Raw genomic sequence first — 18275 nt, 5'->3', positions numbered from 1 at the left:
TTTGATGATCATAGTTCAAAGCCTGCTTGGACAGAAAAGTCCTTGTGAGACTCCTATCTCCAATGAACTACTCAAGCTGGACGTAGCACTGTGACTCAAGTGGTACAGCACTAGCCTTGTGCACAGAGAGGCTCAGGGACAGTGCCTAGGCTCTGAGTTCAAACCCCAAGACCAGCAAAAAGATTTTAATGTGGATTGACAAGATTTTTTGGAAAAATATAAGTGGATGAAGAAATCAGGGCTTTTACATGTAAAGTTGATTATCACGATTGAATATGTGAGTTTTCTAAATCTAATGATGTTGAAAATGTTGCTATGCAAGAGATTTGATTTATTTGGCCTATAAATTATTTTTATTTCCAATCACTATATGGGGAAAAATGAAGGAAACGCAAATGTCTTATGCAAGGATGGAGTCAGTGAATGAACTTGAAGGTTTGGATTCCCCAGAATTTGAGAATGTCTTCGTGGTTCCGGACTTCCAGGATTCTGTCTTTAATGACTTACACAAGGCTGATTGTAGAATTATTGGACCACCTGTTCTTTTAAGCTGTGCACAAAAGGGAGAGGTAAGGAACAATGTATATATATATTTATTATTACTTTTCAAGGTTAAGTTTTTAATGAACAGATTTTATTGAAATTATTGAGAGTATGCAAGACTTACAAGAAGAATAACAGCCATTGTTCATATTCCTTTAATTCCCATTATAAACTTTAGTAGTTTAAATTTAAGGCTTTTTAATGTGAAATAGTAAGTGTAACATAATTCTTACTATCTGTAGTGTCTTGAAAGAGATAACATAGCATGTTTCTTTTTTCCCCATATAGAACAGAAAATACATTCTCATTTTTATCAGTTGCTGCTTAGCTTAGAATTAGGAACCTATCTTAAACATTTCAATATGATTAGTTCCTATGTAGTTTTGTTACTTTTGCCATTTTGTTAGTACCTTAAAGTAGTTGTACAAAAGAGGTTTCATTTCAATGTCAGTTATGAGTGCAGTGCATCTTGATCAGTATCACTGCTTCCATTATTATTCTCCATCTTTCCCAACACCATGGTTTTGCACGTTTGTTTATTTATTTAGTAGTTGTATAAAGGGGTTTCAGTTCTGTAAGTCAGGCTGTGAGTCTACTACATCTTTTTTGATCGTGAGGCTTGAACTCAGGGTTTGGGTCCTGTCCTTGAGTTTTTTTTTTGCTCAAGGTTAGCACTCTTGAGCACAGCTCTACTTCTATCTTTTTTCAGGTGCTTAATTGGCCAGAAGAGTCTCCTGAACTTTTTTTTTTTTTTTAATTTATTTTTTTGTCAGTTGTGGGCCTGAACTCTGGGGCCTGGTAGCTGTCTCTGAGCTCTTTAGCTCAAGGCTAGCACTCTACCACTTGAGCCACAGTGCCACTTTGTGTTTTCTGGTGGTATTTTTTGGTGGTTAATTGGAGTCTTATGGACTTTTCTGCTTGGGCTGGCTTTGAACCATGATCCTCAGATCTCAGCCTCCTGAATAGCTAGGATTATGCCCGGCTTCTCATGGACTTTTGTTTTCTGGCTGTTTTTTAATTGAGATCCTCCTATCTTAGCTTCCTGAGTAGCTAGGATTACAAGAATGACCATCATTCATAATGAGAGAACCATTTTACCCTCTCATCCCTACCATCAAGTTTTACATAGTTCAGTTTTTATATAATGTATATCAATTGTAATGTCTGCATTTTCCCATCCTTCCTCCATTTGTGTTTTCCCCATTACTCCTCCCAAACACGTTTCTGCTTCCTGGTATTCATTTTGTTAAACTGTTCTTTAGTTATTTAGGTTTTGCCTTTTTTTTTTAAATTGTGAAAATACCGTACAGAGGGGTTACAATTACATGGGCAAGGTAATGAGTACATTTCTTTCAAGCATTGTTACCTCCTCCTTTGTTTCCCCTTCCCATCCGGTTTTGCCATTTTTAAGCTTGCCTTTTTATTGTCAGTTTGTGTCTATTGTTACAGATGCCAGAGCACATGAAAACCTTTAATACTCATAAAAATAGGTGAATTAATTTATGAGGCCTGTGAATGATTTTTACCTATGATTACTATAAATTCAAGTGATCTGTGTAAGATTAGACTTAGGAAGAACTAGCTTGCATTTTCCAGAATTTCTAGAATGTATTTGTGGTCATGGGCTTCATTTATTAATACTTCACTCATAGTCAATGATTATGTTAAACATCTCCATTTTTTTTAACTTCAAGACTGGGAATCCTATTTGGTTTAAATTTATTAAATTTCTTGATATTTATTAATTATTTTAAATTTATTAAATTTATTATTTTTATTAATTGTTTTATTAATTCATTTAAATGTTTTAATTTGTTTTATAATATTAATTGAAAGCATTTGTAGTAGTATATGAGTCTATAACTCTTTGCTTACAGTTATTTAATGTATGCCAGAGTGTATTTTGGAATAAAAAATTTAGATACTTTCCTCATGTTGAATTTTCTAGTTGTAAAATATGCTTAGAAAATAAAATATATTTGAGGAATCATGGGGAAATATTTATTTGCTACAACTGGGGCTTGAACTTAGGGACACTGAAGTGCTGTCCTTTAGCTATTTCACTCAAGGCTGATATTCTACTACTTGAGCCACAGCTTCACTTCTGCCTGCCTGCCTGCCTGCCTGCCTGCCTGCCTGCCTGCCTGCCTGCCTGCCTGCCTGCCTGCCTGCCTGCCTGCCTGCCTTCCCTTCCTTCCTTCCTTCCTTCCTTCCTTCCTTCCTTCCTTCCTTCTTTCTCTCTCTCCCTCTCTCTTTCTTTTTCTTTTTTTGGCGGTTAATTGGAGATGGGAGTCAGATTTGTCTGCCTATGTTAGCTTTCAACTGTGCTTCTCAAATCTCAGCTTTTTAAGTAACTGGTGGCGTGAACCACCCATGCTGGCTTTTTTTCTTTTGTGAGTTAGAGTCTCACTGTGTAGCTCAGGCTGGCCTCAACCATGTGATCCTCCTACCTCAGCTTCCCAAATACTAGGATTACAGGCATGCATTACCACACCTGCCTAGGAATTTTTTTTAATCTGAAATTTGTGATCTGAATTTTTGTTGTTTTGTCGTTGTTGCATATTAGAAATGCAAGTAAAGTTTTAAAGGGGTGAAGTTGATTTGTAAGAGGAGAAATACTTTTAGCTTGAAAAAGATGTCTTCTAATTTTTACTGAAAAGAAAGCTCACAGATTGAAAATTGTATCCTCAGCCTTTGCCATTTTCATGTCGGCCGCTGTACTGTACAAGTATGATGAATCTAGTTTTATGCTTTACTGGATTCAGGAAGAAAGAAGAGCTAGTAAGTATTAATTACAAAACACAATCTCAAAGGATTTTGTTTTTCAAAACAAAAACCTTAAATTAATTGGCTTGTTTAAATTGGCTTTATTATTTGGCATTATGACTTTATTTTACAAATATTTAAGGAGAACGTATTGCGACTATATCAAGTTCTAAATATTTTGAAAAAAAAAACAAATTCTTAAGAGCATTGTAAAGAGCTAAATGTTTTTGTCCAGAATGACTGGTTTATGATTTAATTATCTGATCTTCTTAACTGATCTGCTTAACCAGCTCTATTACTAATTTGAACTTTGTGTTTAAATATCTAAGTCTAGCTTTAAGGTAGTAGTCTTACTCCCCCAGATAAGCCATTGAAACTATTTTTGCTTCACAGTGTTTTGTATATTAGAATTCATGAATACTACAGTAATTTTGTGGCCAGAATCTTGATGTTATAGTAGTATAAAAAGATATTTAGGAAATATAGTGTTATTAAAATGAGTGGTACATTTAGGAATTATGAAAGCCAGTTCTTTAATTACCTTAATTTTCTAGAATAATTTATATTAAGTTTATTTCTATATACAATTTTGCCTGTGACAAAATAATCTTAAGAAGTTGACATAAAATTTAGTATCTTTATAAAAATCTTACTTGCACATTAAAAAGAAGCAAGTGCTGTGTGAATTGTAAATTATTTAAAATTTTATTCAAATTAATGAAATATTGCTCAATTTTCTTTTGAGGTCAGATTGGTGACATTAGTTCATCATATGGGTGGAGTTATTAGAAAAGACTTTAATTCAAAAGTTACACATTTGGTGGCAAACTGTACAGAAGGAGAAAAATTCCGGGTATGTAAACATGACATTTTTGCATATTTCAATGTATAATATTATTTTAGAATGGGTTGAGTATCACTTACTTGTCTGCTTTTCTATGTTTACTGAGGATAAGAAATGTCACTTTGGCTTTCAGTATACGTGGTAAAAATTATAATTCATGTTGTATATTTTTACGAAGGCAGTAGAGCTGGAGGGAGGTAGTAGTATGAGTAGTGTTATTGGTTGGGATATGTATAGCATGAGCAAAGATGCTTTGCTTTGGTTATGAGGGCATTGGGATCTGTGAGAAGGGTTTTCAGCCTTGTCTAAGTAAGTTTTGTAAGAGCAGAGTTCTATTTTTATAAACAATCTGTGATTTAGCTTGTAAAATTTATAAAAGAACAAGTTTGAACTCAGGATCTTGTGCCTACTAGGCATAGCTTTTATCACTTGCGCTGTGCCTTCAGCAGCCCCAGTCTGGCCTTGAACTTGCAATCATCCTGCTTCACTCTCAGATGCTGAGATTACAGCACTGTGCCCACCTGAAAACTTTGTTTATTTTTCTGGCAGAGTGGTGTTTGAATTCAGAACTTCACTGTAGCTAGGCAGGCTCTCTATCGCTTAAGCCATTCCTGTAGTCCTAAGAATTGTGGTTAATACTACTGCAGATTTGTCATTTGTTCCCACTTTCCTCAGTGTCATTATGTAGTGGATGTTAATTTTAGGTAAATTTTTTTTTTTGGGTCCGGTCATGGGGCCTGAACTCTAGGCCTGGGCACTGTCCCTCAGCTCTTCAGCTCAAGGCTAGCGCTCTACCACTTGAGCCAGAGCACCACTTCCGGCTTTTTTCTTTTATGTGGTGCTGAGGAATCGAACCCAGGGCCTCTGGCATGCAAGGCATGCGCTCTACCACTGAGCCACCTTCCCAGCCCTAGGTAAATTTTTTAATTCATGTCTAAGGTTAAAGTGACTTAATCAGATTTCTCTTCCCCTCCCCTCTCCTCCCCTTCCTCCCCTCCCCTCCTCTTTTCTACTCTACTCTACTCTTTTGTTTTTTGCCAGACCTGGAGCTTGAACTCTAGGCCCTGAGCATCTTTTGCTCAAGGCTAGCACTCTACCTCTGAGCCACAGTGCCACTTCTGGTTTTCTGGTGGTTAATTGGAGATACGGGTCTCACAGACTTTCCTCCTGACTTTCCTGGGCTGGCTTCGAAACACGATCCACAGATCCTCCTGAGTAACTAGGATTACAGGCATGAGCCACCAGTGCCCAGCTATATATATGTATATGTATATATATTATACATGTATATATTATATATATGTATATATTTTTTTTCTGTAGGCATTGTTTTGGTCATTTTCCAAGGAAGTTAACAGGAACAAAAGACAAATTGAAATTTCATGGCAGTCCACTTAATCAAAGATTGTTTTTAGTTAACCATCATCTAAATAAATTTATTTCTCTGAGTTTCAACTCTGGGCATTCTTCTCCATGAGCCATGTCCTAAGCCCTGTGTTACATATTTTCCCTGGGCCTTTCTGGACATAACCAATCCTTATTCACTGAAAGGAAGGGGAGCCTCACCAATTTGGCTGATATGGAAGTGAGATTTTTTTTTTTAATTGTGAAAATACCTTACAGAGGTGTTACCGTTACATGAGCGAGGTAATGAGTACATTTCTTATCAAGCATTGTTGCCTCCTCCTTTGTTTCCCCTTCCCATCCCTTCCCATCTGAGATCCTTTTTTGATTTCGTCTGAGTACCTCGTAGTGTGAGCCACCAGTGCCTGACTGTGAGACAGTTCTTACTATTCATTTCTTTTATAACTATAATGTAAAACTGTATGAAAAATGTGTGTATGTAATTATGTAGGAGTAACTTAAATGCAGTCATTTAAGATGAAAATTCATTATATTTAATGTTAATACTTCTAGGTTGCTGTGAGCCTGGGTACTCCAATTGTGAAACCAGAATGGATTTATAAAGCATGGGAAAGGCGGGATGAGCAGTAAGTTTTTAGAAGTTCAGTGATTTGGTATTTGAATTGGACATACAATTAATTTCTTTTTTCAACATATGTTTGAAAGATAAATTCATGTGCCTAAAACTAAATTCTTTAGCCAGGCATGGTGGTGAGTGCTTGTAATCCCAGCATTTGGGAGGCTAAGGCAGGATGATGATGAATTTGAGGCTGACTTGTGCTACATAGTGAGACTTCTCATAACAATAACAAATGCTCCATCCCCTTAAATTCCTAGATAATATAGAAAACTGAATTCAGTGTTTGGGTAGCTAGGGAGTAGAATCTAAATTAAAAAATTAAAGACATCTAAGATATCTTGGGGTTTCATTTCGCTTTGTGAAATAATTTTGGTTATAAATAATCTAAAATTGCTAATAATGACTCTGAGTATTGAGATTGTTCTTTTTTTTGTTTGTGTGTATGTAGAGATATTTGAATTAATGTGTAAAACCATTACCTTGTTTGCTAAGCTTTGCAATCTCATGCTTTCTGTTCTTGCTGTGGTACTAAATCATTACATAATTTTGTGAAATTATGGACCTTTAGAATACATGTATAATTTCACTATCTAGCTAGGGCTTGGATTTTTTTGTAAAGATATTTATCCTAACGTTTTTTTTCAGAAGTTAATTTCTGGATGACTTACAGATACATCGTAGAGGCTGTGACCCTAGAGAGTCTTAATATGTTAAGCACAAGCTACTACTGAGCTATATTCTCAACCACAGTTTTTGTTTTTTTTTTTTATTGTGAAAATACTGTACAGAGGGGTTACAATTACATGGGTAAGATAATGAGCACATTTCTTATCAAGCATCGTAGTCTCCTGCTTTGTTTCCCCTTCCCATCCCTTCGTATGGGTCCTCCTGTATCCCTGTTTTAACAATTTGTTTTTTTCCTTCCCCTCCACATATACCAACATCATATATAGTGAAAGCAGGGGTTATACCATTGGGGAGGGACATCCAAGGCAACAAAGACATAATCTTATAAATATGTTAGAAATAATCGCATGAAAGATCTCTCTTTTCTTTTCTTTCTTTCTTTTTTTTTTCTTATCAGTTGTGGGGGTTGAGCTCTAGGCCTGGGAGCTGTCCCTGAACAATTCAGTTCAAGGCTCATTCAACCACAGTTTTTTTTTAAAACAAGTTTTTGTGAACATTTCATAACTAGATGTATTTTCTTTATTTCTTTTTGTTCTGCTACTGGGGCTTGAATGCTTTCCTATGGTTTCTTTTTTTTTTTTTTTTTTTTGCCGGTCATGGGGCTTGAACTCTGGGCCTGGGTGCTGTCCCTCAGCTCTTCAGCTCAAGGCGAGCGCTCTACCACTTGAGCTACAGCGCCACTTCCGGTTTTCTGGTGGTTTATTGGAGATAGGAGTCTCACAGTCTCTCCTGCCCGGGCTGGCTTTGAACTGCCATCCTCAGATCTCAGCCTCCCGAGTAGCTAGGATTACAGGCATGAGCCACCAGCGCTCGGCTTCCTATGGTTTCTTTACTCACAACTAGCCCTTGACCCACGCCTCCAGTTCTGGTTTTTTGGTGGAGATAAGGGTCTCATGAACTATCCTCAGATCTCAAGTCTCCTGAGTAGCTAGGATAACAGGCATGAGCCATCATTGCCTCATTCAGATGTATTTCAGTAACCTTATGTTGAGACCTTGAGAATTACTGCAGACTTGCAAATTGATATACTTAAATAATAGAATATGTTAAGCTAGTTTTAGAAAAGTATTTTGTTTTTAGGAATTTCTGTGCAGCAGTTGATGACTTTAGAAATGAATTTAAAGTTCCTCCATTTCAAGATTGCATTTTAAGTTTCCTGGGATTTTCAGATGAAGAAAGGACAAATATGGAAGAGATGACTGAAATGCAAGGTAGTTTAAAAACTTTTCTATATTTCTTTCCCCAGACCTACTTAATGTTTTCCTAATTAATTTTCTCTAGAGATTGGGGTTTAGAGATGAGTTTGGCTTACTTGTGCTTATACACATTCCTCTTTTAGGAGGTAACTATTTACCAGTGGGAGATGAGAGATGCACTCACCTTATAGTTGAAGAGAATACAGTTAAAGAACTTCCATTTGAACCTTCAAAGAAACTTTATGTTGTCAAGCAAGAGGCAAGTCAATGCAATTAGATATAAAAAATAAGCAAATGTTACTAATAACTTCTCTCATAAGCTAAAGTTAATTCTCAATTAAAATGCTTTCTCTCATCTAGTGGTTTTGGGGAAGCATTCAGATGGATGCCCGTGCTGGAGAAACTATGTATTTTTATCACAAGGTATGTTCCTCCCCCAGGTTTGTTCCCCATCCCCACATATTTGTTTTGATTATATAAAAATGATAGTTTGGGCTTAGTGAGCCTGGTATTAGTATACATAACATTTTATTATATGTTTAGGGCTTTTAGAATAATTAAGTAGCTAGATATCCAGTAAAATCCTTAATCTATGTAGATTTAATTGAAACAATGCATTTAATTTAGTATAACACACGTTCATTCTCTTTGGTAATTCTTGATTATGCCATTATAAATAATGAGACTTATGTTTAGAAGCTTACAACTTTATTGGCAAGTATGTTCTAGAGAGCTTCACTCTGAGAGACTGAATCAGGAGTGAGAAGGGCAAATAACTAAGCCAATACCAGTCTAATCAGGTAAAGGACATTTAAGTTAGAACAATAGGTGAGAGGTTATAAAAGTTCGATAGTGTTAAAATAGCAAGTAGTTTAGTGTGGGAAATCCTGTAGATAAAACTAAAACTTAATACATAGGCAGGATCAGTAAGTTTTTAATATACTAAAGAGTTAGGATTTATCCATTAGGATAATGGGGAATCCTAAGGGAGAAGATGTCCTTAAAAAGATGGTCAATAGAAGAATGGAAACCTGAAAATCCAGCCTTCATGCTGGGTCTACATGAAGAGCAATGACATTTACTAAAACAATAGCAGTCTTTCTGAGGTTTTAGTTTGGAAATTAATGATTTAGAGTGTGAAGTATTAAAGTAGGTACCATATTGTACATACTCCATGTTTTTGTCAGACTTATAAATGTATTTTTCTTTGTCTCAGTAAAGAACCAGGGAAATAATACACATCCTTTGTGCTTTTGATTGTAGGCTCATACTCCGGAGCTCAAAAAATCCGTGTCATTGCTTTCTCTAAATACTCCAAACAGCAACCGCAAAAGACGTCGTTTAAAAGAGACACTTGCTCAGCTCTCAAGAGAGACAGACATGTCACCTTTCCCTCCCCGGAAGCGTCCATCTGCTGAACATTCCCTTTCTATAGGGTCACTCTTAGATATCTCCAACACACCAGAGTCTAGCATTAACTGTGGAGGTAATTGGCATTTAAAAATGAAAATTTAAGATTAATGATATAGAGTGGTTATTAAAATGTAGGTAAATCCTTACTACAATGAATATGAAAAGCCTTTAATTGCCTTTAATACCTTTGTTCTCAATGGGGAGAAAAGACAGGAAGCACTAAGCATAATCTTCCATTGGATGATGTCTCACTACATGCTTAGTGTTTTATGTATTTTGTATATTTGTTAAATAGATTTTATTATCTCCATTTCACAGATGATTGAATTGAGGAACAGAGAGGTAACTTGTCCAGTTAAGAATGACAAGAACTGTTTAAAAAGCAAATTCTTAGGCCGGGTGCTGGTGGCCTCACACCTATAATCCTAACTTCTTAGGGGTTTTGAGATTGGGGAATCACAGGTCATAGCCAGCCCAGGCAGGAAAGGCTATGAGACTCTTATCTCCAATTAACCACCAGAAAATTGGAAGTAGAGCTGTGGTTCAAAGTGGTAGAGTACTAACCTTGAGCACAAAAAACTCAGGGGCAGTGCCTAGGCCCTGAGTTCAAGTCCTATGAGTAACCAAAAAAGATTCTTAACCTTAGCTTAAAAATATCATAGGAGGGGGCTGGGAAGGTGGCTCAGTGGTAGAGTGCTTGCCTTGCATGCATGAGGCCCTGGGTTCGATTCCTCAGCACCACATAAGCAAAATAAAAAAGTACCACTTCCGGTTTGGGCGCTGTGGCTCAAGTGGTAGAGCACTAGCCTTGAGCTGAAGAGCTGAGGGACAGCGCCCAAGCCAGGTTTAGGCCCCACAACCGGACCCAAAAAAAAAAAAAAATCATAGGAGGGTGAATTTACTTTGTGTTGAACTGACATAGTTCCTATTATCTCTCTATATTTGTCTTTTTTTTAAAGTTATTTTAAAAATTCTATTTTATATTTTTGTGCCAGAACTGGGGGTTGAACCTGGCACCCCTTGAGCCATCGCTCCACTTCCCACTTTTTTGGTGGTTAACTGGAGATAAGAGTCTCATGGACTTTTCTACCTGGCCTGATTTTGAAACAAGATCCCGAGATCTCAGTCTCTTTGAATAGCTAAGATTATGGAAGTGAGCCATGGTATCTGGCCACTCCCCTATTTTTAGTAGATTGTTTAGGCCAATAATTAGAGAACAAAAGGAATTATTGAAACAGGCATGACCAGCCACTCTAATCTATTAAGATACTTTGAACTAAAGAAAGAACTTTTTATTCAACGTTGGTTATTTTTTTGAGGCCTTCTCCATATGTATATAGTTTTCTACTATTGTAATCGAGTAATCATCATAACCCTCTTCTCTTTTTTTAAACTTAAGTGTTTTTTCATGTTGCTCTCCATTTTATTATCTTTACAAAGACTAATGTTTATATAGGTTCTCTAAGTTTTTGCCATACTTGCTTTAAAATTTTAAAGTCTTTTCTACTCTCAGCACACATCAATAAACACATGTGCACACATATATACATACATATACACACACACTAAATTTGAGAATACCTAAAAGGCTTTCTGAAAGTATAGAGGAACTTCTTTTTTCTTGTCTTTTACCCTGTTAATACTGGAATTGAACTGTTCATGCTGGGCATGTGCTATACCAGTAAGCTATGTGCTAGCTCTCGTATTGTGTTGAGACAAAGTCTCAATGTGTAGCTCATGCTGGCCTCAAACCCACAATTATCCTGCTCAGTCTCTTGAATGCTGGGGTTATAACTCATATGCCATCACAGTCTTTTAAGGCATTTCTTAAATAACAATTATATGTATTATAAGGAAAAAATTAACATGCACATTTCTCATTTCTCTACTTCTCTCACTAATGGCTTACTCTCACTTCTGGCAAAAGAAAGTTTGTTAATTATTTCTATTTTCCTCTACTTTGGAATCCTTCCTTTTTAATGACATTGACATTACTGAAGAGCCTAAGTTATTTATTAGTATAATGTTGATTTGGAATAGTAATATTTTTAACCCTTCTGTTTTTTGCCTTTATCCTATGAGAGATTAATTCTGCTTTAATAAAAAATCTGTATCTTACAATATTTTGTATTTAGATCTGTTTTCCAATTAAGTGTTTACCTGTTTGTTTGTTTTTTATTAAACACTTTCAGATACACCTAAATCTTGTACTAAGTCTTCCAAAAATTCTACTCCAGTTCCTTCAAAGCAGTCAGCCAGGTGGCAAGTTGCAAAAGAGCTCTATCAGACTGAGAGCAATTATGTAAATATTTTGGCAACAATTATTCAAGTAAGTATCAATTTGTAAAATGATTTCCACATTTGTTAGTGCAAAATCAAAGATTTTTATCTTGTTTTGGCTTTGTATTTTTATTTGTATTTTACTCTTTTTTTGAGACTGGGTCTTGCCATGACCCCCATCAAATTGGCTGCAGAGCTTAGGTTGGCCTTAAGCTAGAAGCATTCCTGCTTCATTTTCTTGAATGCTGCAATTATGAGCATACACCACTATTTCTGGTTGTGTTTTGTTTTTTCCAAAAGATACTGTTTTTAAGAGGTAGGGTTGTAGTTCAGAGGTAGAGTGCTTACCTTAACTGGGTTCATTCCTAGCATTCAACACAAAAATTCCCAAGAATAAAAATAAAAAATACTGGATTTTGGAAGAAAATTATACACAAATACAAACTGAACATAGATACTACAAATGCCAATAGATAGCAGACCCTTGATGTTTGCAGCTGTGTGGTGCAAGGGAGACCACTGTAGAAACCCCACATGTGCAGCCTGCATAGAATTGAGTGCTATACTGAGGCCATGCATTCATTTTTCCCGCCCTGCCCAACTTCCATTAAAGAAAGCTATTTTTCAAATTTTTACTTATTTGCTGTCATTAGGCACATTGAGCACCCTTTTTGAGCACCCTTGCTTCTGTAGGGGTGGATTTTGAGAACACAGCAATTTGATAATGATTCGGGATTGACTGAGCCTCTTCATCCACTGAACTGCATAGCATGTGTAGAGAATTTAAAAGTTTTATTTGGAAATTTACTTTTACTGTTACCTTGTATTGGCTGTACTTTGTTAGTGTTAATAGGTCTGTGATTAAGCAGACAAACTGCTGGTAAGTGACTATAGTTGGAATTTTATTCATTTAGAAATAGCACCATTTGGGCTGGGAAGATGGCTCAGTGGTAGAGTGCTTGCCTTGCATGCATGAGGCCCTGGGTTCGATTCCTCAGCACCACATAAGCAAAAAAAAAAGAAAAAAGCCGGAAGTGGTGCTGTGGCTCAAGTGGTAGAGCACTAGCCTTGAGCTGAAGAGCTGAGGGACAGCGCCCAGGCCCAGAGTTCAGGCCCCACGACTGGACCCCAAAAAAAAAAAAAAGAAATAGCACCATTTTTATTAATGACTTTCAAGATCTTTAGTAGTTGATCTTAGGACTTAATTTGATTCAGAGCTTCACAGGTTCCCTGTTAATCTAAAGGAATCAGATTCTTTAAACACAAATGATAGCTATTTGTGACTAGTATGCATGTCATAGTAAATGGTGGATTTATTCAAAGAAACTGAGGTTGAGGGACTTGTTAAAGACAGATTTGAGGAAATTATGTCATCTATTTTGAAGCCGTAATCCTTAGCCCCAGTGGTAGTGGTTTTAATCTGAGGTTCCTGAGGTCCTTTTGTGCCAGGCTGTGATGACCTTTCTGCAAACTTGCAGTTTGTCAGGCAGTGTTTGTGCTCTTACTTAGTATCTGACAGCCCACTTTACTTCTTTTTTTGGGGGTGGGGTGGGGGGGTCCGTTTGTGGGGCCTGAACTCTGGGCCTGGGCGCTGTCCCTCAGCTCTTCAGCTCAAGGCTAGCGCTCTACCACTTGAGCCACAGTGCCACTTCCGGCTTTTTTCTTTTTGCTTATGTGGTGCTGAGGAATCGAACCCAGGGCCTCAGGCATGCAAGGCAAGTGCTCTACCACTGAGCCACCTTCCCAGCACCCCAACTTCTTTTGGGTTAAAGTTGACACTCGTGCTTCCGTTTGGGATCCTGACAACTTTCATAGTTTTACTTTTTATTTTGCTGATACTGGGTCTTGAACTCAGGGTTTAGATGTTGTCCCTAAGCTATCATACTCAAGGTTGTTGCTCTACCACTTGAGCAACAGCTCTTCTGGCTTTTTGGTGGTTTATTGGAGATAAATGTCTCATGGATTGGCCTGTCTGGGATGGCTTCAAACTGTGATCCTCAGATCTCAGCTAGGATTACAGGTGTGAGCCACCAGCACCCAGATCACATTTTTTAAAAAAAAATTTTTATGATGTCAAGGGAGTACATTTATACTCAGACATGATAGAAACTTTTAAAGATATCTTTTCCAGAGCTGTTGCTTTACTTACTGTTGTGTATATGTGGCAAAAGATTGTCCAAATAGTTGCAAAGTTGGCAAGTTGATGTAAGAAGTCTCTTTCTTGACCATTAAATATCACATATGAAATCAACAGTGCTTAATCACATTGGGATGTTTAACTCATTGTTCACTGATAATAAAATGTACTGTGGAATTACTTCTCAATATAAACAGTAATTCTGATGATTCCTCAGAACATAATTGAAGAAGATATTAAGGAATAAACTGAAATTCAGATTCTGAAAGACAGTAATAGGACATTATTTTGGTATCTTTGGAAAGAAGGAATAAATTTGTCTTAGGTAATGAAGGAGCTAGGCTGACATATTGTCAAGCAAATGAAGTAGAGGCCACCACAGTTATCTTTAATAGAAAAAAATGATAGGTAGTTTCTGATCTGGGCTTGGATTTTGTTGTTAAGAATGTGGGAATTAATGGAGACACAAGCAGAATATGACAGGGGACCAATTACAAAAGCATATGTGCCACAACTAGATGTGATGCCAAAAGTTACGAATGAATGCCGATTGCTAAACCTGTTTATAGTTCTTTGTGACGATTTTAGACTTAGTTTTTCTCTCCCTAATTAGGATCAATTAGTTGTACATAGGAGCTTCACTGTGAGGTTTTCCTATAGTCCATGGAGTTAACATGATGTACTCCATGTATATAATGTGTCCCACTCCTACAATCACTTCTCTTCTCCCCTTTCTTGGAGCAAATTCAGTAGATTTTGTTCTGTTTTAATACATGTCATGTGTATAGAATTCTCCAATTTAACCCTCCATACCTTCTCCTTCTCTTTGCTTGCGCCCCCCCCATGGGGCTTGAAGTCTGGGTCTTGGCACTGTCCATAAGAGTCTCAAGGGCTTTCCTGCCTGGCCTGGCTTTGAACCACGATCCTCAGATCTCAGCCTCCTGAGTAGCTAGGATTACAGGCGTGAGCCGCCGACAACTGACTGTTTTTATTTTTCTGTTGTTTGTTTTTTTCAATGCCATTATTAGGGCTTGAACTCAGGCTTGCTTACTTATTGCTAGTGCTACCACTTGAGCCAAGCTTCCAGTCTGTCATTTTGACGGATAATTGGATATGCCATCTATGCCTAGGCTGTTGGGGTCAGACTTCCTGAGTAACTAGGATTACAGTTGTGAATTAACTACTAGTGCACAACTCATCCATTTTTTTAATTCAAATTTTTAAATTAACGTAAGTGGTACTAGGGTTTTCATTGTGATATTTGTACACATGTAAACAATGCATCCTGCTCAGCCTTACCTCTGTCTATCACTCTCCCCCTTAAAACAACTTCAGCAAGTTTCATTGTTTTATTTTTATACATGCAAACAGACTACCATATCCATTTATTCTCCTTTTTAGCTCTCCCCATTCCCACTGGTTCCTGTCCCCACAACCCAAGGATGTTGTACTGTCTTCTTTTTTTTTTCCTTTGTGCCAATCCTGGGACTTGAATTCAAGGCCTTGAATTCTCACTTGACTTTTTGCTCAAGGATAGCACTACACCACTTGAATCACTCTTCTGCTTCCAGCTTTTTGCTGGCTAATTGGAGATACGGGTTTCTCAGGACTAGTCTAGAACCTATATTATTCTTGTATAGTCTCAAGATAGGTTGTCCTAGTGATTTCATGCTTTATATTTCTTCCTTAACTCTGTACATCTGGTATACAATATGATGGTTACTGACCACATGGGGCTGCTGAGCACTGTAAATTGTGGTTTGTTGTACTGATTTTGCTGTAATGATAATGTGCACCATGGAGTTGGAACACTACATACAAAACAATGGGGGGAGCTACTTTTTTGTTTGTTTTGCCAGTCCTAAGCTCAGGTCTTGGACACTGTCCTTGAGGATCTTTTGCTCAAGGTTAGTGAGTAAACTACCACTTAAGCCACAGCACTACTCCCAGCTTTGTCTGTTTAAGTGGCACTGAGGAATCAAACTCAGGCCTTCATGAATGCTAGGCAAGCACACTATCACTAAGCCACATTCCAGCTCTTTGGTTATTTTTTAAATGGTGTTTTTTTCATAAGTTTCCCACTTTTTGCCCAGGCTGGCTTTGAACTGTGATCCTCAGATCTCAGCTTCCTGAATACCTATGATTACAATCATGAGATACTGGTGCCTGGCAAATGATGATTGGACTGGCTTGGGCTGGCTTTGAATCAAGATCCTCATGTTTCAGCTTCCTGAGTAGTTGCTTGGCTTTTATTAATTTTTAAGGGTTATGTTTATTATGTGCACATATGTACATACAGAGTATGCAATATAAGTAGGATAGGCAGTGTTGCAAGAAAAAATGTTTTAAATGTAGGAACATTTTTAATTCTTTTCTATCAGCATCTCAACATCTTGTCATTGTGTGTATTTTACCTTTGTTTTTCTTTTTACCACCGTCTTCTTAACATATTCTTCTGTTTTCCCCAATCAGTTATTTCAGGTGCCATTGGAAGAAGAAGGACAACGTGGTGGGCCTATTCTTGCACCAGAAGAGATTAAAACTATCTTTGGTAGCATCCCAGATATCTTTGATGTCCACACTAAGATAAAGGTAAATTTTGTTCGATTGATATTATTGAGTTGTTCTATATTTAACCTTACATGTGTTTCCTATTAGCTAAGTAGTATCTGTTTGCTTTTTTAGTGTATATGTTTGTGCATATGTTAGTGTGTACTGCATATGCGTGCATGTGACCCAGGCCTTGCATATGACAGACAAAAGCTTTACTACTGAACAAGCATCCTGAGCCCTAACTAGGTATATAGTTGAAACTTGTTCTTTTACTTTCTATTTAATTGGTCAACAACCTTTTTTTTTTCACTTTTCTCACTCCTCATCCTTGTATAATGGCTAGACTTGTGCATATGAAAATATTGTATGGAGAATTTAGAATGATCTTACAATAAACATGTATTGCCAACATAATAACATGTATTTGTGGGGTTTTTTTCTTTGTTTTTATAGGGATAGAAAAATTGTAGTCTCTAAAGCAAGGAGAGCAATATCCAGTCTCCTCCTTTTTTTTTTTTTTCCAGTACTAGGGCTTCAACTCCAGGCTGCATGCTTATTAGGCATGTGCTCTATTTCTTGTTTCACATCTTGAACCCCAATACCTTATACTTTGGAAAGATCTGCTCCATTCCCTTGTGATTGTCTTGGCTAAAGACTGAGTTTCTATAACCACATAGTGTTTTAAAGTTGACAAGTTTACACACTGTTGATGGTATTACTTGACTCAAGTTTAACAAAATTGCACATTGTGTATTAATATATTTAGATAAGGTCCATATCCTAACATTCAAAAACCTGTGGGGCTGGAAAGATGGCTCAGTGGTAGAGTGCTTGTCTTGCATGCATGAGGCCCTAGGTTCAATTCCTCAACACCACATAAGCAGAAAAAGCCTGAAGTGGCACTGTGGCTCAAGTAGTAGAGCACTAGCCTTGAGCTGAAGAGCTGAGACAGCACCCAAGCCTAGAGTTCAGGCCCCACGACTGGCAAAAACAAAAAACAAACTTCTTAATTTACATTTAGTTTTCTTGTATCAATTTTTTTCTATTCATCTCTAGGTTTTTTTTTTAAGATTGTTTTTATTAGCATGCACTAGTTATGTGTGTGGGAGGTTCATGTGACATTTCCATATATGCATAGAGTATATCCTGATCAAGTTCACCCCTTATTACTTTTCAGTGTTTTATTGTTTTTTATACTTATATATGAAGCATTTTGACCATATTACCCCCTTTGCTCTCCAGTTGGTTCTCCCCATCCCACTGGTACCTACCCGCAATAGAACCTATTTTAACATTCTTATTACTCAAAAACTTGTTCGTGTTTTTGGAGTTAGAATCTTACACTAACTTTGAACTTGAGCCTTTTGCCTCAACCTCTTGAATAGTTGCGACTTTAGATTTGTGTCTCCATGCTGTCAAGGTGGAGTCTCATTAAACTACTTATGTAAAAGCAAAAACCAAAACAGCTTACAGCCCAGTGCTGGTGCTCATACCTGTAATCCTAGCTACTCGGAGGCTGAGATGTGAGGCCCACAGTTTGAAACCAACCTGGGCAGGAAAGCTTGAAAGACTCTTATTTCTAGTTAACTACCAAATAGCCAGAAATCAACTTGTGGCTCAAGTGGTAGAGTGCTAGTCTTGAGCAAAAGAGCTCAGGGACAGTCTCTAGGCCCTGAGTTCTGGCCCCAGGACAGGCACACACGGACATATACGCACAACATGCTAGCTTGGAGCCTGGGGACTCGCTCAGCAATGAGCTTTCATCTGATGTGTTGGTGTTGGTTTTACCACTCTCACTACTGAAGAAAAGAACTAGGGGAAAGCAGTGTTGTTCCTTTTTATTTTTCCTGTATGATATTTGAGCAAAAGCAC

General features: G+C 37.3%; 1 protein-coding gene across 4 annotated transcripts in view; it reads left to right on the top strand.

Annotated features, from left to right (window-relative positions):
* The window catches only part of Ect2 (epithelial cell transforming 2), a 63522-nt gene that overhangs the window by 7490 nt on the left and 37757 nt on the right, over positions 1 to 18275 (top strand). For all 4 annotated transcript variants that reach the window (XR_006147326.1, XM_042678911.1, XM_042678910.1 and 1 more), the window contains 10 exons: positions 387 to 569; positions 3235 to 3324; positions 4055 to 4162; positions 6071 to 6144; positions 7905 to 8035; positions 8164 to 8279; positions 8381 to 8443; positions 9284 to 9506; positions 11626 to 11762; positions 16323 to 16442. Coding sequence is in view for 3 of the 4 variants with exons in the window: in XM_042678911.1 (XP_042534845.1) it covers positions 387 to 569; positions 3235 to 3324; positions 4055 to 4162; positions 6071 to 6144; positions 7905 to 8035; positions 8164 to 8279; positions 8381 to 8443; positions 9284 to 9506; positions 11626 to 11762; positions 16323 to 16442 (1245 nt within the window). In the remaining variant the exon portion in view is untranslated. The remainder of the gene's footprint in view (positions 1 to 386; positions 570 to 3234; positions 3325 to 4054; positions 4163 to 6070; positions 6145 to 7904; positions 8036 to 8163; positions 8280 to 8380; positions 8444 to 9283; positions 9507 to 11625; positions 11763 to 16322; positions 16443 to 18275) is intronic.

This window comes from Dipodomys spectabilis, unplaced genomic scaffold, assembly GCF_019054845.1.
Source record: "Dipodomys spectabilis isolate Male_0828 unplaced genomic scaffold, ASM1905484v1 ptg000050l, whole genome shotgun sequence".
NCBI lineage: Eukaryota > Metazoa > Chordata > Mammalia > Rodentia > Heteromyidae > Dipodomys > Dipodomys spectabilis.
The sequence above is the reverse complement of the archived record's forward strand: the minus strand, read 5'-3'. Positions and strand labels throughout refer to the sequence as shown.